The 21839-nt window shown below is 62.6% G+C and overlaps 1 protein-coding gene across 42 annotated transcripts in view; it reads left to right on the forward strand.

The window, feature by feature from the left end:
- Window positions 1-21839, forward strand: part of NCOR2 (nuclear receptor corepressor 2) — a 206694-nt gene that overhangs the window by 55777 nt on the left and 129078 nt on the right. For all 42 annotated transcript variants that reach the window (XM_070515883.1, XM_070515866.1, XM_070515882.1 and 39 more), the window contains 3 exons: window positions 7951-8166; window positions 16724-16851; window positions 19785-19962. In XM_070515883.1, the coding sequence (XP_070371984.1) occupies window positions 8062-8166; window positions 16724-16851; window positions 19785-19962 (411 nt within the window). In that variant the 5' untranslated portion in view covers window positions 7951-8061. The remainder of the gene's footprint in view (window positions 1-7950; window positions 8167-16723; window positions 16852-19784; window positions 19963-21839) is intronic.

A 21839-nucleotide genomic window follows, 5' to 3' on the forward strand; every position in this document is an offset into this window, starting at 1 on the left:
CCCATGCCGCATCGCGTGATGGTCGTGCTGCTCCGAGCTGTAAATCCCGCTGGCCGCAGGGAAGATATGTCTGGGGCTGGAGTCTGCTGGCCCCTTTCTCCTTCCCCAGGAGGAAGGCGTGCCGGCTGTGGCTTGAGGACAGGAAGTGGTGCCCGGGGAGGGTGGGCCTTGAGTCCCTCTGTCTTCTGATTCTGGACTTTGGGATCAGAGGCAGTTTTCCCTAGGGTCCTCTTTACCCAGGAGGCTGGGGCTTAGGGAGCAGTCGTGTGGGCCTGGGGGTCCATGGGGGTGATGGCGCTCTTCTGTGTCCCCCATGGTAGCGGCAGGGAGCTGATGTGGGAATATTAGTGGAATAAAGGCACACTTGGCTATGGGGTAGGTCGAAAAAGCGAGACCAGAAAAACTCTGGAAAATGGAATACTTAAATTGATATCTGTCCGTCAATGTGTCATCCATCTATTCATCCATCCATCCGTCCGTCCATCCATCCACCCATCCCTCCTTCCTCTTCCGTCCCTCCGTCTCCTGTTGAGTCCCTGGCTGGGGGCTTTCCCTGTTGGGACAGGCGTGTCCCTGGATGTCAGCTCGGATTGGCCATTTTGTCTGACTGGGTCTCTGCTGCGGCTCCAGTGTTTGGAGTGGTGCCTGCGCATCACAGATGCGAAGTAGTCTCCTGATGGACCAGAATGGGGCGGAGACCCCATTTCGATGGGGTGTCTTGCCCAGTCCCAGCTTGGGGGTGAACAGGTGGCACCCTTGTGGGCAGCACCCCGAGTTGGGCTCTGAGTATGGTGACCCTTGGCCGTCCTTCGGGCAGAGCCAGGAGCGGGCTGTGGTCGGGGTCCTGGCTCCTCCTTGGGGAGCCCAGTGACCTTCTGCTGGGCCTGCCTGTGTGGGTGGGCGGGTGGGCGCCTGGATCTGTAGGACCCAGCATGGTGGCTTTACTGGTGTTAGGATTACAAGTGGGCTGGCCCTTTCACTGGCATCCAGCACACTGAGGCCCGTGCCCGGTGCTCCTTGCCAGGGTCAGAGCCAAGGTTTCCTTTAACACAGAGGCACAAGGGACGGCTTGCTCTAGGAGACCCTGTCCGCTGCCCCTCCTCAGTGGGGTGTGTCCTCCCCACCTCAAATGGAGTGAAAGCTGCCTGTGGCCTCCCAGGGCCCAGGGCCCCAGGCCCCTGCTCACTCAGCTCTCCCTACTGTTCCTCCCCTGCCTCAGGGCCTTTGCACATGCTGTTCCCTCTGCCTGGAACCCCCTTCCCCAGACGTTTGCACATTTCCCACCCTCCCCTCCTGTGCATCTTGGCTTACAGGTGCCTTCTGGTGAGACCGTCCCTGACCACTCACCTTCACACTGCACTCACTCTTCGTTCCTGCCTACCCTCCTAATTGTCTCCACAGCACGAACACCTTCTGGTGTCCTGTAATCGCTCTGCTCTCGCCCACCAAAATGTCAGCTCCACGAGGGGGCTTTGGGGTCCCCAGCACCTGTCCCACAACAGGTGCCTGTAAGTCATGGTCAACGGTGGCGAGCCACCAGGGCGAGGCAGGAACTCGCCTCTCGCTCTGTCCCTGATGCCATGCAGGCTCCTCAGGGCCAGGCCGAGTGAGGCTCAGATGCGCCACCTCCCACGGGGCTCTCTGTGTCTCAGGACGCAGTTGAGAGCCGGATCCTGGGCATCCGCTCTGTGCCAGGAGTCCCTGCCGAAGGTGCCCACCCAGTACGTCGCCGGTCCCCAGTTGTATGGCACGCCAGCAACTGGGAACACCAGGCGTCCGCAGCAGCTGCCTTCTAGCTGTTGTTTCCACAGCGTCTCAACCTCAGGTCCCAGAACCGCTCTGTCCTCACGTCCCCCGTGCTGGCTTCCAGGTCTCCATGCTCCACGGGCCAGGCTGCTGGCGCGTTTTTGTTTAGTGGATGTTTATAGGGGGCCTGCTATGTGCCAGGATCTGAGATGGAGCAGCAGACAAGATCAGTATTTACTGAGGACCCACTGTCGTGGGTTGAATAGTGTCCCGCCCAACTTCACGTCCACCGGAACCTGTGAATGCGGCCTTATCTGGAAAGAGGGTCTTTGCAGATATAATTAGTCGAGGTGAGGTCCTGCTGGACTAGGGTGGGCCCTGAATCCAAGATGCCCCGTGTCCTTGTAGGAAGAGGGCACGGCCGTAAGGCAGACACACAAGGAGAACAGGCCGTGTGAGGAAGGCGGGCCCAGTGGAGGGGTGCGGCCACAAGCCAGGGATGCCCAGAGCCACCAGGAGCTGGAAGAGACAAGGCAGTCCTCCCCAGAGCCCGCGAGGGAGCTCGGCCCTGCTGGCACCTTGATTGGGGACGTCCGGCCTCCAGAGCTGTGGGGTGTAAGTTTCTACTGCTTTCAGCCGTCCAGGTTGTGCCATTCATCCACCTACTGTGTGCCAGGCCCCAGCCTCCCACGGGGGAGTCAGCAGTCAGCTAACAGCTACGGAGGCCGCTGGATCTCAGGGGCCATTCCAGGTGCTGAGGGGCAGTGGGGAGGGGGGCCCATGGGGTCGCTGCCCGCAGGCCCCAGGGGCACCCACGTGTCTCTGGCCTGAGACAGGCTGGTGGGGGTGGGTGTAGCAGACTGTGTCCCCTCTGTGGGACCCGTGGCTCCTGCGAGCCAGCCCCCCAGAGCGTTGGGACGGGCCTGTGTGTGTGCGTGCGTGTGTGCACGCATATGTGTGTACGTGCTGGGGCCTCGCTCCTCCTGGCAGCTGATTTTTAATTCTGAGGCTCCCCACCCGCCACAAGTTCCAGTGTCGGGCCCATTAGTTCCAGGAAAATTTCAGGCACGTGTGGTGCCGCTGGCTTTCCTTTCATCTTCCCGCTGGCGGCGGGGCTGCAGGCTCCCGGGCTCACTCCCGCGGATCGGCCCCTCCCGAGCCCCCGCTGCCTCCTGTGCTCCCTCCTCCCTCCTCTCCGGGCTGACCCAGGCTGCTCACACACCGAAAAGCTACGGAACATGTCGCCGTGTGGCCTCAGCCGTCCTGCCTGGGGCCAGAGAGGACTGTGGGGGCAGGAGGCCCCGTGGAACCTTCCAGCCCTCCCAGCCCCCAGGAAGGAGGCCTCTGCCCAGCGAGGTGGGGACGGATGCAGGTACGGTGGGCTCTGGCCTCACCTCGTGGTCCTGGCACTTGCCTCTGCTGGACAGGGTCATTCACGGAGCACCTGCTGTGTGTCCCGAGGTGACAGGCCCCAGGGGCGAGCAGGGAGCAAGGCGGACACAGAGCTGTGGCCAGGCGCTTTCTCTGGGGGTGTGGGAGCCTCACCAGAGCCGTCTTGTGGGTGGGTGCAAGGGACCATGGGTGAGCAGGACTGGAGGTGCCGCCAGACGGGCCCCACAGCCTGTGGCTCTCCTGTGGGCAGCCTGTGGCGCCTGCCATGTGTGCCTCAGGCTGGCAGGGCGGGGCTGGGCTGGAGCACAGTGGGGTGTGGGGAGCTGTCCTGGGGAGCCCCGTTCTGCACTGTGCCAGGGCCCCTGCTGTGGGCCCGGCTGGAGTTGGCTGCCCTCCCCCGGCTGGCTCAGTGGCCCTCGTGTTGTGGTTTGTGGTTTGGTTGTGCAAGGTCTGGTTGGGCCTCGGTGTTCCCAGCTGAGGCTCAGAAGTGTCCCAGGCCACCGGCTGAGCAAGTCCGTCACCTCCTGGTGGCACCTGCCGTTTACCTGCCCCGTGGCTGCGCCCCACCAGCGCGCCGTCCTCACGTCAGCCTGGAGCAGGGGCCCTCCTTCCCGTCTGCAGCCCAGGAGACGGAGGCTTGGGGCTCTGAGGTGTCTGGCTAGAGGAGGGGAGCAGAGGACCCCCAACCCTGGGGCCCGCTTGGCCTCGCTCGTCCCACAGCGAGCTCTCTCCGGCCTGCGGCGTCTCCCTCCCAACTTCCACGCCATCTGCAGGCTTCTCCTTCTCCGTCCCTGCTGCCCCACTCCTGCTGGCGCCGTCTCTCGCTGGGACGGGTGCAGTAGCTCCTCACTCTCCCAGTCCCACTCTTGCTCCAGCGCCTGCTTGTCAAGTGCCATGACTCTTTACTCTCCTCCTCCACTGCCCTCTGTGGCTCCCTATGGCCCTTAGAACGAAAGCCATCCCTCCATGGCCCAGAGGCCTTGAGTGACAGCGTGCCCTGCCCGCCTCGTATGCACTCAGTGAGCTTCTCAAATGGACAGCGCCCGGTCTCACCTCTGGGCTCCCGCTCCGGTGGCCTCCGCCTGGAGCACTGTCCCTCCCTGTCCCCTGACCAGCTCTCCTCTGTTCTGGTAGACACCCTCCGCGGCCTGGACCCCGCCTCATTACCTGGCTGGGGGCCCAGCTCGCAGGGAGGACCCGAAATGTCTGTAAATATGTGGATGCCCACCACTCTGTCCTGACCCCAAAGCTCGACCCTGCAATGCTGTGGGGGCCGTGGTGTCGCGTTCCTACAGTAGTCTGGGTCTGCTCTCAGAAACCCTTCCGGCCAAGGCCAGATCCGGGAGACCCTTCCGTGGCCCTGGGGTCTCTCTTTCCCTCTCCTACCCCCGTCTTTGACGAAGTAATGTCACTTCTTCTTGGCACTCCCTCCAGACCGTGCTGATGAAGTCACAACTTGCACTTTTCGTCACTCACGATGCTCTGCAAACACTTCCTTTGTCCAGTTTGAGAATGTTCCCATCGTTGTGTGTAAAACCCCACACCCAGCAGCAGGCACTCCCCGTCCCTGCCAGCCCCCGGCCGCCACTCGTCTGTTCCCTGTCCCTGTGGATTGGCCTGTTCTGGACGCTCCACGTCAGTGGACTCGTACGCTGTGTGGCTTCTGCGTGGGCTCCTCGTCCTCAGCCTCGTGGCGGTGAGGGTCGCCCAGGCCGTGGCAGGGGTCAGTGCTTTCTCCTTTGCGTGGCTGACTTGTGTGCCGCTGTCCCGCGGACCACGGAGGTTCATCCGCGACGGACGCTCAGTCGTTTCCACCCTCCGGCCGTGGTGAAGGCTGCTGCCGGAGCACGCGTGTGCGTGTTCGGGTCCCCGCTTTGGGTCCTTCTGGGTATGTGCCTAGGAGGGGGATTGCTGGGTCGTGTGGTAATTCTGTGTTTAACTTTTTGAGGAGCTGCCAGGCTGTTTTCCTAAAAACTTCTTTTTGAGTTGGCAACGGATGTGGCTGAGGTTGGGCGGGGTGGAGAATGCGTTGAATAACAAGCTTGTGGTGAATGAGGGAGGCGTGGGGTCCCCCTGTGCGAGAGGACGCTGGGCCGTGGGGCGACCCCTTGATGAGGTGGGGGGGGTCGGGGCAGCCGGGTTGCAGCCCCCAAGCTTGGCCGTGACACCCTGTGAGTCTTGAGGGAGGGAGGGCAGCCAGGCCTGGGCCTTGGCACGAGGAGGGCGGGGAGGTGACCGAGGATTGTCCCAGGGTGGTTTGAGAAGCTCTTGCCTCCCCGGCTTTTGGAGCCCATGTGCAGTGCACGCTGTGAGCATCCGGCAGGGGCCTGCCATCCTCAGTCAGCATTTCGTTAGGCAAAGGAGGTTAGAAGAGCTGTGGGTAAACTAGACTTCTCGCCACCGTATGCAACGCAAAATCAAATAGCAGTCCGGAAGTTGCCTTTGTTGCTGCCGGAGAGGCTGACCTCTCCCTGCCTTGTCCTGGTCTCATCTCCTCGGAGGGAATGGGCAGCTGTTTAACCCAGTGAGAGGGCAGATGGAATTTGCTTTGCTGCATTGGAAGGCCAGGGTCTGCCGGGCTCTGAGATGAGCCGGTTGGAGCCAGGGACTTCTGGAGCAGGGTCCAGCACGGGTGGCGCACCTGCCCCTCTCCCCAGGCCAGGTTCTTGTCTCTGGGCTGCAGGGCAGGTTGCCCTTGAGAGCTGGCAGGGCAGGCTCCCTCCCTCCCCGTTGGCGCACCGCCGTGACTGGCTGCGGCGCTGTGGTGATGGTGACGGTGGTGGCTCCTGTGGGCGGAGCAGGGCTTGTGCCGGTGTTCGTGGGGATTACATGGTGCGTCCTGCCATGGGCCCCTTCCTGGGGTGGCCACAGGTGCGTCAGCCTTGGCTCTGGAATTCTCTGCCTGTTTAGTGTAGAAACGATTGCCAGCACCCGGGTGAAGGACTGCCCCCCACCCCCCCATGACGCCTCCCTTCCCTGGTGCGTCAGAGCTTTTGGTGGCAAGTGACAGAAACCCAGGTTGGGCTGGTGAAGGCAAAATGCACAGGAGTGCCTCAGCTCCCCTAAGTCAACTTGCGGGCTTTAATCTGCCTTCAGGCACGGCTGTCATCAGGAGCCGGCTGCGCTCTCTCCACCCTTCAGCTCTGCCTTCCTGCCAGTTGGCATCGTCCTCCGCAGGCTCCTGCCATGCGGTGGCCCCCAGGGCTCCAGGCTTCACCCTCCCAGCCCAGAGCCCCAGCAGAGGGCACAGGGACGGCTCCTCCAGCAAGAGTCTCAGGACTGACTCATTGGCTTGGACTGGGTCACATGCCTATCCCTGAGCCAATTACTGGCCCAGGGGAAGCAGGAATCTGATTGGCCAGGCCTGGGTCACATGACCATTCCTGGAGCCTGGGGAAGGAGGATGGTTTCTGAAAAGAAAGTCATGTCTACAGAGCAGAAGATGGAGGTGGGGAGTGGGGTGCACCAGGCCCCCCAGCAGGGTCTCATTCCTCCTCTGACCACCTTGATCTCAGTCTCCGCTTCCAGCATCCCTCCTCCTCAGGCCTCCAACGGGCAGACCCGCAGGGGAGGGTCCAAGTCGTCCACCCCTTTGGGAGGGACAGTTGTGGGGGAGGGCAGGTGACGAGGGGCATCACGGTGAAATTAGAGGGGGCCGGGGTGTGGTCTGTTCCTCTGATCACGGGGCTGCAGCCCAGCCACGGGCAGAGGGGCCAGTTGTGGCCCGAGGAGGCATGGAGGGGTCCTGGGGAGAGTGGAGGCCCCAGGGGACGGCTGGGCACTGGCAGCTTCCCACGAGGGCTCCTTTGCTCCTTGACTTGAGTCTTTTCGTCTTTCTGGGCCTCAGTTTCCCCATCTGGAAAGCCGGTGGACCAGTTCTCGGTCTTCTCAGCGTGGATGCGGGTGGTCTCTCTCCCGTGGAAGGCACCGCGTCCCTGCCCCCCGGAGCCACTTGGGGCCCAGCTGGCTCTTGTCCGTGTCCTTGGCTGTTTCCCCAGCGTGGCCCTCGGTGCCCCAGTACCTCCTCTCCCAGCTCACGTCCGGGCCAGCGTCACTTCTGTCCTGCTCCCATATCACGGTGTCACCCTCCTACCGAGGGTCACTGGGAGGCCCAGGCAGGCCTGGCCTTCCCCAGGTCATGCTGTGACCTGTGCCCTGCCCGAGCGAACCCTGTCCACTGACCAGGACAGTCGTGTGTCCCTCCCCCGGCCGTGCCTCCTGGGTCAGGCCTGGCACCAGCCTACCCGGGCTGCCAGGGGCTTTCAGAGAACTTTGCCCCCTGTCTCAGAAACTCGCAGCAGCCTTGGGGTGCGGTTGGGTGGGCCGAGGGGGCTGGGGAGCCATTGTGCGTGGAAGGGGCAGTGTCCTCAGAGTTGGGGTTCCAGGGGCGAGGTTGGGTGGGCTGAGGGGGCTGGGGAGCCATTGTGGGTGGAAGGGGCACTGTCCGCAGAGTTGGGTTCCAGGGGTGCAGTTGGGTGGGCCGAGGGCCCTGGGGAGCCTTTGGGGGTGGCACCCACAGAGTCGGGGTCCCGTGCCTGCTGCGTGAGGCCTCGGTGGTGGGGAGGGCACAGCTCTCCTAATGTGACATATGTGGCAGCCTCTGGCCTGGCCTGTGGCTCAGAGGGTCACCAGATGCTCGTCGCATGTCCCACTGTCAGTGGGTGGGGACGTGCCAACGGCGTGAGGAGGGCTCGGGTGGACCCCTGTGTGCTGGCTCATCCTTACTGGGGCCGAGGGAAGACTCGTGCCGCCAGGCTCTGTGAGGAGCCGCTGCTCGTGGCTGACCTTGCTTTCCTTTCTGTTTTCTCACAGGCGCCTGTGACAGTGCGGCTCGCGAGCAGATGACGACGACTGGCTTTTAACCTTGGTGGCCATCAAGAGGAAGGTTATTGGAGCCCAGGAGCCCCCCGGACGCCCACCGCCATGTCAGGATCCACGCAGCCCGTGGCGCAGACCTGGAGGGCCACCGAGCCCCGCTACCCGCCCCATGGCATCTCCTACCCCGTGCAGATCGCCCGGCCTCACACGGTAAGGGGTACGCGTACGTCAGGGTCACCTTTGGGGCCTTCTTCTGTAACCAGCCCCCGCCCCATTCCTTTCTTTCTCCGAGCCGGGGCTGGTGTCGCTCACTGTGTCCCTCGAGCAGAGGTGGTGCTTCGGCAGAGACCACTGGTACCTGCGGCCTTCCGGGCCCTGGGGCACCTGGTGAAATCTCTTAGCTCTCGTTTTAAAGCTGGGAAGACGGAGACAGGGGCCAGGCTGAGCGGGGCCTCTCGGGATCGTCCGTGGAATTTGTGTGCAAACATGGAGCGCCTGCTGTATACACTCTCCTCTCAGCCCAGCCTCACCTCGACTCTCTGCTCTCTTTAGGATTGGGGTGACTTCCTGGGGGCACTGCTCGCAGTCCCTCCCTGCCCCTATCCTCAGCCCCGGAGCTCAGTAACAGTGGCGATGCTCGTGGGTCTGAGGCATTGAGGCCTGGCCCACATCATGTCCCCAAATCCCTGATTTGGGTTCCAGGTGGTTCTGCTCTCGGGAGCCACCATTGCTGGAGGGGATGACCTGCCCGTGGGGGAGCAGACGTGCCCTCTGCATGCCAGACTGCAAGCGTGTGTGCCCCCGGTCAGTTCTCCTGGGCTGCTCCCCCGCCCACCTCCGAGTGAGGCCCCATTTCCTGGCTTCGCCACTAGCCGTGTGGTGTAGCTGCGAGGGTGGGCTCTGTGGGCGTTTACTGCATACGTGTTGTATACTGTGTCCTCGGGTGCTTGCTGGATGGCTCTCAGCGTCCTGGGCCACCCCCGTTTGACCTCCTGGCTGCCCGGCAAGGGGGCGTGAGGCCTGGCAGTCACAGCGGGGCAGGAGCTGGCTATGTGACGTGTGTGTGCTCGTGCGTCTGTCCCACTGGCTGCCGTGGTCTCTCCTCGTGAGCACCGAGAGGAAGCAGCGTGGGCGGGCATTTCCGTGAGCGAGCGGGACCTGTTTGCAGACGAACCCACTGGCTCAGCTGGGGGTGTCCCAGACATGGGTGCCTCCTGAGGACTGGGCCCCGGGACGCCTGCAGAGCGCTGGGCCACACGGGCACCTCCTGGACCCCGTGACGATGACTTTCCCCTGGACGGAGTCGCCGAATTCTCATGAACAGCCCAGCGGACGAGTGCCCCGCGGGATCGTCCCACTCTGCAGACGAGGGACTGAGGCCAGAGGCTGTCCCCGTGGGGAGGCGTCTGCGTCAGCTTCAGGGCTCTGAGCCGCCGGGCCGCGGACGCCTGCTGTGTGCCCGGGGCCAAGAATGTGCTCCCGGGGACAGGTCATTGTTTGGCATTGCCATCTTTATCACGGTCACTGCCGCGATGACAGAAATTGGAGCTCCCAGTCCCTGAGCTCACTCCAGGGCGAGCGTGTGTTCAGAGCCTGTTACGCAGTCACACAAGCTCTCCCTGGTCACCGGGGGTCCCCTGTGCTCCCCGCTTTGCAGACGGGCACGTTTTGCGGGTGAGGAAATGGGACGGTTGCTGGGCCTCCCTGAGTCTCGGGTTTCCATCCGTGAAGTGGGCTGATGAGAGCACCGTCTCCTGGATCCTGGGGGCCGACTGTGACGTCCTTGCGGGAGAGCCTGGCGCTCAGCCGCTGCGTCGTTTGCTGTTGTTATTACTCGTCGTTATCGCTGTGCTGCAGCTGTTGGGGGGCTGCCGCCCCTGGGGGCTGCTCTGGTTTCTCTCCTGTCTCTCGTCCCCCCGGTCCTGGGCTCATACCCCCTCCCACCGCTTCTCCATGGGCCCAGCCCCGGGGAGGCCTCCGGCTCCCACAGCCCTCCCATCCTGCCGTACCGCCTGCCCTTTGCCCCAGCTGGGCCCTCTCCCAGTCACGTGAGGTCACTGGCTGACCCCAGACACCGCCCACTATTCCCCCGCTGGGCCTTGGGTGACACAGGCTGTGGTTGGAGAGGACCTGGTGGTTGCCACCCCCTCCAGGCAGGAGGCTGAGGCCGGGGGTGAGCGGGGACTCTGGGCAGCTACAGGGTGGGGCATCCCTGTCCTGTGTGGTGGCAGCAGTGGGGCCCCACTCCCTGAGCACCCTGCCTCGTTGAGGGCAGCCCGGCCGGGGCCCCTGCTTGTTACTTGAAAAGCAGGAGCTTCCTGGGGGACCTGCCCTCCGGGCGTGCGTCCAGGGCAGGAGCGTCTGTCCCTGGCTGGTGGGAGGCGAGCGTCAGGGTCTGTAATCTGGAGGCCCCTCTGCCACTGACAGCCCCGTGCTCGCCCCCCACAGACAGTGCGGTTTCTGAGATGTGCCCCTTCTCTGAGTCTGAGGAGGATTGAGGTGGAGGAAACAGGGAGTCGAGGCTCAGAAAGCCACAGTGCCCTGTCTGAGGGTCACGTAGGAACTTGGTGTCCCGGTTCCTTGTGCAGTCACTGAGGCAGGTCTGCGGGGTGAGGAGGCGGGGCTTGGACCCAGTGACCCTGACCTTCCTGGGACCCAGCACGCTCCCCACATGCTCCGACAGGCCTGCATCCTGGGGTGGCCCCTCCCAGGGCGCTCTGGGTACAGGCTGCTTGGAGCCCAGAAGAACCCCCAGATGTGGCTTGGAATCCTCGTTCCTCCCAACTTGCTGGGTGACACTGGGGGGCTCACTTCACCTCGTGGGGCAGCCTGAGTGTGCCCACCTGCGGTGTGGGCCTCCTGGGTGTGAGCGTCAGTGGAGGATGCTGGTGAGCTGCTCGGGCTGCTTTCTGCGTGGCGGCCATCTCTGTCCTCCTGGCAGTGGCGCAGGACACTGGAGGAGGGCCTCTCCCTTGGGTGGCGGGACCCCGGACGCTGAGAGGGACACTGGGGGCCGGGCCTCGGTCTGCGTCGGCTGCCGGCTGCTGGTGTGGTACGGCCAACACAGATGGAAGGGTGTACATGCAGACAGTGGCCCGGACCTCAAGGCCGTGGGAGGCCCCCAGTCCCCTCCCTCGCCTCGGACACGCCCTGAGTCTCTCAGCGTCGGCGCCCTGCGCACCGCCCGGTCAGTCCCGCCTGCTGCACCTGCAGATGTCTGCGCCCTGTTCTCTCCGTCTCTGTGCTCTCGGGCCCCCCCCCCCGCCACGGGATTGGGACCCCACGTCTTTCCCTGAGGGTACTGGAGGACCCCTGGCACCGAGGGTTTCCCAGGATTGAGGGTCCCGACACACCCTCCCTCCTGGCTTCTTTTCAGGTTTCCTGCGTCCCAGCTCTGTTGTGCCTCCCCCCCCCCCCCCCAGCCCCTGGGACTCCTGAGCTCCTGCAGTCCTTCTGCTGAAGGACTGTGTTCAAGTCAGGAGACGCAGTGTCACCCAGTGTCTGAATCCCAGCGCCACCCCTTCCTGCTGTGTGGCTTGGGCAGGTTACTTCACTTCTCTGTGCCTCAGTATGGAAGGGCGGTGGAGAGCACAGGCTCTGGTTGAGAGCCAGACTGCTTGCCTTATATCCTGCCTCAGTGATGTCTTTGCTGGGAAATCTTCAGCAAGTGGCCTTGCTGCCCTGTGCCTCAGTTTCCCCATTGGTTGAACGAGGGTAGTTATACGATTGTGAGGTTCAAATTAGTTGATGTGTGCAGAGGCCTCCACACGATGCCTGGATGGTTAGCCTGCACGGACACAGTGTGGTGGCGATGGTGTTGATGGTGGTGGTAGTGGTGATGGTGGTGATGGTGGTGATGATGAGGTGATGGTGGTGATGATGATGGTGGTGATGATGATGGTGTGATGGTGGTGATGGTGGTGATGGTGGTGGTGGTGGTGGTGGTGGTGGTGATGGTGGTGGTGGTGGTGGTGATGGTGGTGATGATGGTGATGGTGGTGATGGTGGTGGTGGTGATGGTGGTGATGATGGTGATGGTGGTGGTGATGGTGGTGGTGATGATGGTGATGGTGGTGGTGATGATGGTGATGGTGGTGGTGATGGTGGTGATGGTGATGGTGATAATGGTGGTGGTGGTGGTGATGGTGGTGGTGGTGGTGGTGGTGGTGGTGATGGTGATGGTGGTGGTGATGGTGGTGATGGTGATGGTGATGATGGTGGTGGTGGTGGTGATGGTGGTGGTGGTGGTGGTGGTGGTGGTGATGGTGGTGATGATGGTGATGGTGGTGGTGGTGATGGTGGTGATGGTGGTGGTGGTGGTGATGGTGGTGATGATGGTGATGGTGGTGGTGGTGATGGTGGTGATGATGGTGATGATGGTGGTGATGGTGGTGATGGTGGTGGTGGTGATGGTGGTGGTGGTGGTGGTGGTGGTGGTGGTGGTGGTGGTGGTGGTGATGGTGGTGGTGGTGGTGATGGTGGTGGTGGTGGTGGTGATGTTGGTGGTGGTGGTGGTGATGGTGGTGATGATGGTGGTGGTGGTGGTGGTGATGGTGGTGATGATGATGGTGATGGTAGTGATGGTGGTGATGGTGGTGATGGTGATGATGGTGATGGTGGTGGTGATGGTGGTGGTGGTGATGGTGGTGATGATGATGGTGGTGATGGTAGTGATGGTGGTGATGGTGGTGATGGTGATGGTGGTGATGGTGGTGATGATGGTGATGGTGGTGGTGATGGTGGTGATGGTGATGGTGGTGGTGGTGATGGTGGTGGTGGTAATGATGAGGTGATGGTTGTGACGATGATGGTGGTGATGATGATGGTGGTGATGGTGGTGGTGGTGATGATGATGGTGGCGATGATGAGGTGATGGTGGTGATGGTGATAGTGATGACAATGATGATGACAGTGTAGCTGTTAGGAGACACCGTAGCCGTTAGCTTCCTATGGACTGGGGGCTTTTCCTCTGGAGGAGGGGCTGGCAGACCTCTCTGTAAATATTTCAGGCTGTCCAGGCCACACGGCCTCTGTCACAGCCGCTCGGCATGAAAGCAGCTCGGCCAGGACGTGCAGTGGCCGTGGCCGTGGCCATGGCCAGTGACACCGAGAGCAAGGTGGGCCTGGCCTTGGGCCTCGTTGGCTGAGTCCTGCCCGAGATCAGCCTCCTGTGATTCCAGTACGTCAGAGCTCTGAGGTCCCCCGTGTGACCTGGCCCCGAATACACCCGGCTTAACTAGAAATTCAGACAGCAGAGAGGAAGCTCCCAACAAAATGATAAACTGTGCCCCAGACGTGTCTGTTCTATTCTCAGTTTTGTTTTTGGTGGATGCGTGTGCGTCTTGGCCAGATGCTCTTCTTGGAAGACTAGCCCATAATAGTCCTTTTAACTCATAATACCGAATGTTTGAAATAAACAAGAAACCCTTCCCTGTGAGACCGGCCGGTCTGTTCAACTTCCGGATTGTCACAGGTGGATCTGCGGTCCTCCTGTGCTGGCCCAGGTCATGGATGTGGGGACTGGCCTGCTCGAGGCCAGCAGGACGTCTGCTGACCGTGTGCTTGGATGTCACTGTTGTGTCAATGGCTGTCAAGGGTCTGGACGCTCGTGCCTGCGCTCACCTTGTCGTGGGCCGGCAATGTGTGGATGTCACATGGGGCAGCTGCCCTAGGCCAAGGGTCACGGGCCAGGAGCCTTATGGGACAGGGGGGCACGTGGGGGGCACTTGGGGGTCGGGATGTCGGAGTCGTTGCCCGTCTCCTACATGCGCCCGGGTCTCCCCCGTGGCCCTGTGGCCCCTCCTGCAGCTCAGCTCTTGGCGCTTGGGTGCAGCTCCAGAGGGATGGTTTGGCCTCCCAGAGGGAGCCTGTCAGGAACCCCCTTGCTGCGCGCATCATTCATTCATTCATTCATTCTGCAGACACTGTCGGTGTCTCACGTGCCAGTGCTCTTTAGGCCTGGGAACGGAGCTGTGAACAGATGGGAGCATCCCTGCCTCAGGAGCTGATGTGTTCGTGGGGAAGACCGAGCAGAAAGGAGGGGGAGGGCTGGCTGAGGCTGGGGAGCCCTAACTGAAGGCGGGGGTCAGGGAAGGAGGCCTCGCTGAGAAGCTGACACTGGAGTCGAAACCTGAAGGAAGCTCGAGGGCCAGGCATGGGGAAATCTGGCTAAGAGTGTTCCAGGCAGAGGGAACAGCACGTGCAAAGGCCCTGAAGGGGGAGCTTTCTTGACCGTAGCCCCCCACTCCAGGAGGGACCCACGAGTCCAAGGTTCCGGAATGAACTGAATTCCTTGCTTGCCGTGTGCAACTCCAGAACTTTCCTCAGCTCCTTCTGGGGCCGTGAGGAGCCCCCTCCTCCCACCCCAGCCCCTGCTCAGATATCCCCCGGAATCCAGGTCCACCGTGTGACTCAAGGCCCAGACACCCCAGCCCCTCTGTCCTTGTGACCCCACAGGACCCAGCCAGGGAGGCGCCAGCTGGGGTTCCCTCCTGGGTAAACTGCTTTTCCTCAGCTGCCTGTCACCTTCGGGGGCAGCTTTAAGGGTCTAATTTATCAGCAGACCCCAATTTCCATCTTCGAGGAAGAGACGCAGAAGCCGAGGGGGGCTCTCACCCGGGGACACTTCTCCCCTCCTCGTCCGAGCAGCAGTTCTGGAAACACGTGCGGAGGACGGGTGGCCTCTGCTCCCAGGCTGGGTTTGCTGCCGCTGCTGTGGGGTAGGCTCGGAACCTGCAGCCTGCCCTGTCCCTGTCCCTCCACGGAAATCAGCTTAGCCTCTTTCTTGCGTCTCAGAACCTTCCCCCTTTTTGCTGTGTGACTTGGGCAAGTCACTTACCCTCTCTGTGCCTCTGATTTCTCACTTTTGTGTGGGGGCTACCCATAAAACCCACCTTGTGGGGTTGCTAGAGGGATTAAATTAATATATATGAAGTGTTCAGTGGTAGGCGCACACAGTGGGCAATTTATGAACGTTGGATATTGTCGTTGTTATTTTTATTGTAATTGGTGTTCTGTTAACACGTGGAGAGTTCTCAGGCTCTGAGAGGTGGTTGGGAGGTTTCCAAACTGAGTGCCTCGTGCCTTCAGGCTCATGCGACCACCCTGGGCCCCACCTTGAGTCAGTTTCTCTCTGGGGGCCTCCCCAGTTCTTGCCTTCCCGCACAGCTGCCCGGCGCCCCCCTGGGGTAGATCGGTGTGGGCCTCATGGAAATGGCCCCCAGGATGCCTCTCGGAGGGACTCTGCTCATGGGCTCATCCTGCTCGGCTCCTGCACGGGGACCTGCGGCCAGAGCACTGGTGCAACGCTGCCCCACGCCCCGTGGGCCGCGCCTGAGCCTCCTGCCTCCTGGCCGTAGTGGCGCCGTCCCGCGAGGACTGTGGGGACCGCGCCGTCTGCTTCTCCGCCCTGTGCCCGTTTTGCTTTTGTGCAGAAGAGGTGGCAGAGGAGATCTCCTCCCGGATCTGTGGGGTCTGCTGGCTTCTCCATGCCCCACGCGCACATGCACAGATCGCGGCCTGGCCGCCCCGCGTGGCACCCCCCCGTCTGCGAGCACCTGGTGCCCCTGGGTTGGGGAGGCCTAGCCCTTCTCTGCCGTCTGGAAGCTGCCCTTGGCCCCGGGGGTCCCTTGGAGAGCTAAGGGGGTCCGTGTAGCAGGCGTGGAGGGCTCCTTCCCCCTGGTCAGGCGCCCATTGCAAAGGCGAGGAAACAGGCCGAGGGTTTGCGTGATGGCAGGTCCGGCCGGAGGCCGTGCAGCTTTTCTTTCTGTGCTGGGCACCCAGGAAGGCTGTTCCCTCAGCGCTTGCAGCCTCTGAGGTGGATGGGGCCACTTCTGCATCCTTGCCAGCCTCTGGCCCCCCGGCCTCTAATGGGCTTGTTTTGGGGGGGTCTGAAGCCGATACGCACGCTTTCCTGGTGTCGTCTGATTCTCTGTGCAGAAATAACTGCTTCCAAAAAAAAAAAAAAAGCCAGACAGCCAGAGAATGACGAGATGCTTGTGGGAGAAGAAAGACGGCGTCGGGAGGGTGCGTGGCCTGCAGCGCGCTCTCTCCTGAGCCTCCTGTGTCGGACATTGCCGATCGGCTGACGCGCTGTGACGCGTGTGGGATCGGTACCGCGTGAGCCTGTCCTGTTTTCTCTGTGGAAGACTTTCTCTGTTTTCAAACATCCTGGTGTTTCTGAGTCTGGCTGTAGTGGACAGTTGGGCTGCATCTGACGTGTTAACGCGGAGCTTTTCCTGGGCGGTGACGGTGACAGGTGGCATTTTGTTAGGGGGGTTTGCCTGGAGTGCATCCCCCTGATCAAGAGCTGTGGTCACGGATGTGACGTACCTGCCTCGGTTTCTCCTTTGTTTTGGAACGTGGGCCTTGGGTCTCACAGACCAGCAGTGTTGGCTGCGTCCTCACCCCGCTCGGCATGAGGCGTCCCACGTGGACACTTGGTCACTTAGTGTTTTGGTGGACATACCACCTGTGCTGTTTTCCCAGTTGTCTCAGCGGACACGCAGCCCAGGGGTCTCATCTGGATGGTGGTTGTGATTGCTGGTGCCGCGGGGCTGTGGGAGGCCATGCGGGCAGGACCGCGGGAGGCCCTGAGCGCCCTTCAGCTGTGTCATCCCTGCTCAGCAGCGATGGCCCCGGGGAGGTCCCAGCACGTGGCCCGTGGCCCGGGGCAGGAGCAGTGCTGGGCGGGGCTCTCGGCTCTGCCCGCGGTGGCTGTGGCTGTCCTCTGTCACACGTGTCCCTCATGTCTGTCCTCTCGCCACAGGACGTCGGGCTGCTCGAGTACCAGCACCACCCCCGCGACTACGCCTCGCACCTGTCGCCCGGCTCCATCATCCAGCCCCAGAGGAGAAGGCCGTCCCTGCTGTCCGAATTTCAGCCCGGGAATGAGAGGTGAGCGGCCCGCCTGCCGCCTGGCTCAGCACCCGGAGCCGTTTCTCAGACGGGGAAGTGGAGGCTGGGAGGGGCAGGAGCCTGCAGGGCGGGGGTGTCCAAGGAGGGGGTGTCGGGCTGGGTGCTTGCCCTTGTCCTGGGACGGCCGTGACGGGGACGAGGATGGGGATGAACAGGGAAGAGAGACGTGGCCCTCGGACCTCCCACCATGGGCCTCCAGTGGTCCCTGGGGGTGTGGTCCATGCAGGAGGGGGGCCACCAAGATGTGAGGGAGCGGGGTATGTCCTCACCTGGGGGCACACGGGGAGCCCCCTTCCGTCCCTCCCGTGTCCTTGCCTTTTCTCCGAGTCCTCTTTCTGTCCCTCTGCTGGCAGACGGGGCCTCTGTGTCCTCCCGCTCTGGGCCAGCCTAGCTATCCTTCAACCCCGATGTGAGGGCTGAGCCTGCGTGGCCGTGTGGGGGCCCCAGTGAGGGGAGGGCCGAGGTCCGGGAGAGCATGAGCACCAGTTCTGAGAGTCCAGAGCACGTGGCATGTGTCGGCACGTTCTGGGCCCTGGGCGCACAGCGGGACCTGGATAGACGGCCCCGTGCGGAGCCCACAGTCTGTCAGGGAGCCGCACCACAGACACACACACGGTGACTCCAGAACGAGCTGGTACTTGTTGCCTCCAGCACGGGGAGGGGTCACTCTCTGGCTGGGTGGCCAGGAGAGGCCTCTCGGACGAGGGACGCTTGGCTGAGAAGTAGCCCTCTGTTCAGAGAGCTGGCTGAAGGCATTCCGGGGGGGAAAGAGCGATGCCAGGGCCTGGAGGTAGGCACGTGCCAGTGTCCCTGGAAGGCGGGGGCCGGGCAGCCGCAGCGAGTGGGCGATTGGGGCCCAGGGGGTGGATTTGAGCCTCAGAGGGACAGGAGGCGGCTTCCACTCTGAGACCCTGCAGGCTGCATGGAGCGCTTGTGTGGCGAGGGGACCACTGAGGCTGGGCCGGTCCACAGGCCCCGGCCCCTCGGCCCCTCCTTTGTCCTCTTGCCGAGCTTAGGGACAGCCGATGTTTTCTCACTGGGACTAGAACTCCAGAGACCAGGCCCAGGCATTTGCGGCGCCACCTTCCCCCAGAGGTGTCTGGTGGCCACGGCTGGGAGGCTGCTGCCGAGGGCCAGGCCGTGATGCCCCGGAGCAGGTGGACTCGAGTGGGCGGAGGCGTCGGAGGTGAAGGCCAAGGCCCCAGGCAGCATGCTCCCGGCGCCCGTGTTGGTGTCCTGGGGCGGCCGTAACAGGGCACCCCAACGTTGGGGGCCTAAAACAGCAGAGCTGTCTTCTCTCGGGTCCTGGGGGCCCGCGGTCTGAAGCGGAGATGCCACAGGTGGGGTCGCGGGCTCCAGGGGACGGTCTCTTCTTTGCCTCCTCCAGCTCTGGAGGCCCCGGGGGTCCTGGGCTCGTGTCCGCATCGCTCCCGCCTCTGCCTCTGTCCCTGAGCGTCTGAGTGTCCTCTGCTCTAAGAAGGACGTCTGCCATTGCATCAGGGCCTGGCTCCATCCAGGATGATCTTCTCTCGGCTTCATTACACCCACAAGGACCGTATCCCCAAATAGCATCACATTCGGAGGCTCCGAGTGGACATGAATTTTGGGGGACACTAGTCAACTCTGCACAACACCTTTCTCACGTTTAACTGAGAAACCCCATGCCTCCCGCCCGGCCCTGGGCCTCGTGCAGTGTTGGCTCTGTGGTTGGCAGGAGGGGCATCTTGCAACCTGGCTTTGGCAAGGGAAGGGCTGGGGGCCCTGCAGCGGGGAGAGCACAGGGGGCGGCCGGCCCGCCTGGCAAAGCCAGCAGCGCAGCCAGCCCACGAGGTGCCGGCAGCCTTTATTCAGGCTGCACGCACTGAGCGTACACCAGCTGTGTGCCAGGCACCGGGGTACCACAGTGAGCAAGACGGATGAACATTCCTGCCCTCCTGGAGTGGACATTCTGGGGCCAGGGGGCAGCCAGCAAACTCGCCTGAACTGATAGGCATGTGGTGGGGTCTGCGAAGGAAACAGAGCAGGGGTGAGATGGGCTGTGGCTGGTGGGCAGGGAGTGCTGTGTGCCTCGAGACACGTGGGAGCAGACATAGCATGGGAGAAGCTAGTGTGCAAGTGATCTAGCTAGACACCCAGCATGTGCAAAGGCCCTGAGGCAGGAATGCAGTGGGCCAGACGAAGCAGGGTGAAGGTAATGGGTCTGTAGAATTCTATTCTAAGTTTATTGGGAAAAGCATCAGCTTGAAAAGTGGTTCAGCAGGGCAGTGTGTGGGCTGCTGGGTCAGGAACAGTAGCTGATGGTGGAGGCCAGGAGTCCTGGCTCTGCTGTGTGTGCTCAGGCAGGGCCATGTCGTCTCTGGGCCAGTTTTCTCCTCTGCATACTGGGGAGGAGGGTTAAGGAGAGCCAGGCGGGAGGGCTTAGGCTGGAGAGTTCCTGTGAGAAGGAGGCGAGGCCAGGTTTAGCAGCAGGAGTGCTGTGATCGGCTAGTGATGTCTGTCCTGGTGGGTGATGTGCAGGTAGTGTCCTGTGTGTGATCATCTGTGTGAGACCCACAGCGCTTTTCAGACTTGACTGTGCCCATGACTTACCCGGGGTCTTGTTTGAGTGCAGAGTCCGACTCAGGAGGTCTGGGGTGGGACTCGAGATTCTGCATTTCTAACCAGTTCTGGGGGGCTCATGCTGCTGGTCCTTGGGCCACACTCGGGTGGGGGAGGGGGCGTCTCCAGCACATTCTCGCCCTGCAGATGTCGTCAGCAGACGTCGACTCGGAGGAAGACAGGGGTGGTGGGCCTGCCTCGCCATGCGCCCGGGGCAGGGGGCTCTGCTCTCGCAGGGTCAGAGCAGGCATGGGTGCAGCGGGCTCAGGCGGGTGGATAGGAGGCGTGACGCCCAGTGCCCTTGCCTCCTGCAGGTCCCAGGAGCTGCACCTGCGCCCCGAGTCCCACTCGTACCTGCCCGAGCTGGGCAAGTCGGAGATGGAGTTCATCGAGAGCAAGCGCCCGCGGCTGGAGCTGCTGCCCGACCCGCTGCTGCGGCCCTCAGCGCTGTTGGCTGCGGGCCAGCCCGGGGGTTCCGAGGATCTGTCCACGGTAAGGCCTGGCCCCTGCCGGGGCTCCTGCGGGCTCGGGTTCTGCCGTGGTCGGGCTGGGCACGAGGGGAGGGGGTGGCTGTGCCCGGCCGGGGACAGGGTGTGCGGAGGCCGGGCCGAGGCCGGGCAGCGAGAGGAGGGGCGGGGCTGAGGCTGGAGAGGGTCGGCTTCCACCCGAGTGTGTCCAGCCCGAGAGGCCACCGCAGCCCGGGGCCCGAGAGGGCCTTTATTTCGCTCCTCTGTGAAACACAAGGTTGAGCTGAGATGGGAGAGAATGTGCATAGCTTAAGCACCTGTGGTTTGCTTCTGTGGGAGGGTTTCTGCCGTTTCAGTAAACCTGAGCGCGGGCCAAGCTTGCCGGCTGCGTTTCCACGGAGGGGGCCCACTGAGGCGCTGACTGGGGAAGCGCAGCCAGTGGTCTGGGTGCTCCTGTCCCCCGGGGTACCCTGACTATCTCAGAAGCTGCGTGTCCCTGTCGCTGTCTGGGGTGGGGCGGGCACGGGGCCAGGTGACACGCTCGTCCTGGGCCGCCGCTGCGTGATGGGGCCCCTCGCTTGCACGTGCTTCTTCACAACCCGTTAGGCTCGTTGGTGGCCTCCCAGCTGCTGGGCAAGGTTGACGCTCATCTTACTGCAGCACTGGAGGCAGGACTGGGGGCCAAGCCAGGGGAGGGAAGTGGCCCACTCGGGCCTGGTGGATCCTCTTCTCTGCCTGACGCCAGGTGGGGTGGAATGGCGGGATTTCCGGCCGAGGCAGGTGCTTAGTTTGGGGCTGGCATGAAAGGGGCCTTCCCGTGGTGGTGGTGACCACAGTTGATGTTAGGCGAGCAGTGACCACGTGTGCCAGGTGCTGTGTTGAACACGAGTGTCTTTCTGCTGTGTCCTCCTGGCCCGATAATGCCTGGTCTTTGTCCTCTTTTTAGAGGCCCGGGCTGAGAGAGCAAGAACCACTGGCCACGTCCCTGGGAAGTGGGGGGTGGGTGCTGAGGCCTGGCTCTGCAGCCCTGCCCAGTGGGCGGTCCAGGCGGCCCTCCCCTGCCGTCTCCCTCCCCCGGGCCCTGCTGCCTTCTGCTGTCTCCTGCTGCTCGGCCTGCTGGGAGGGACAGTGCCATTTGAGAAGCTGTCCCTGCAGGGGTCTTGGACGGATGGGGAAGGGGTGCGTGTGAAGGGGTGCGGGGCCACGCCGAGGGCCGGCCGGGGCCTGGTTTCCCCCCAGGACCAGAGCCCCTTGTCAGCCGAACCCCGGGCTCAGGTGGGGTTCTCCCCAGAGGGGCGTCGCTGGCCAGCCCGCGTCAGGCTCTCCTGCCCCAGGCTGCTCTCCAGGACGGGCCTCGGGCCTCCTTCTGGGGGTCTCTGCCTCACGGGGCCTCTGTGCCTCCTCCTTGTCCCGCTCCCCTTGTGCAACCTGGGAGCTCCCTCTTCCTCTGGGGTCTGTCTGTCTCTGTTTCTCTCTCTCTGTCTCCATGTCTGTCCGTCTGTCTGTCTCTGCTCTTGCTGGACCTCGGGGGTGTGGGGGACCCTGGGCACGGGCCTGGACCGTGTCCTGTAGTTGCATTGGGAAAGTTGGAGCAGGTTTTGGGTGGGGAGAAGCCGGGGGAGAAACAGCTCTGACAGTGTGGAGGTGGTTTTGCATTGCTGTGTGGAATTCAGCTGGACAGAGAGACAGGAATTCAGTGGGATTTTTTTACCATGCCCCCTGCCCCCAGCTGTGTTCGTTTTTCATGTAAAAATGTTACTCTTTCTTATGTTACTTCCCTGCCCTTGAGCCTCTGGGGTCCTGTGGCATCTGAGGTTCCCTTTGGAATTCACCAAACTTTGTTTTAGGGGACTTTGCAATCATCACAAACAGCACCATGTCTGAAAGCCCCTTTGTTGGCTG

This window comes from Equus asinus, chromosome 8 (genome assembly GCF_041296235.1).
Source record: "Equus asinus isolate D_3611 breed Donkey chromosome 8, EquAss-T2T_v2, whole genome shotgun sequence".
Taxonomy (NCBI): Eukaryota; Metazoa; Chordata; class Mammalia; order Perissodactyla; family Equidae; genus Equus; species Equus asinus.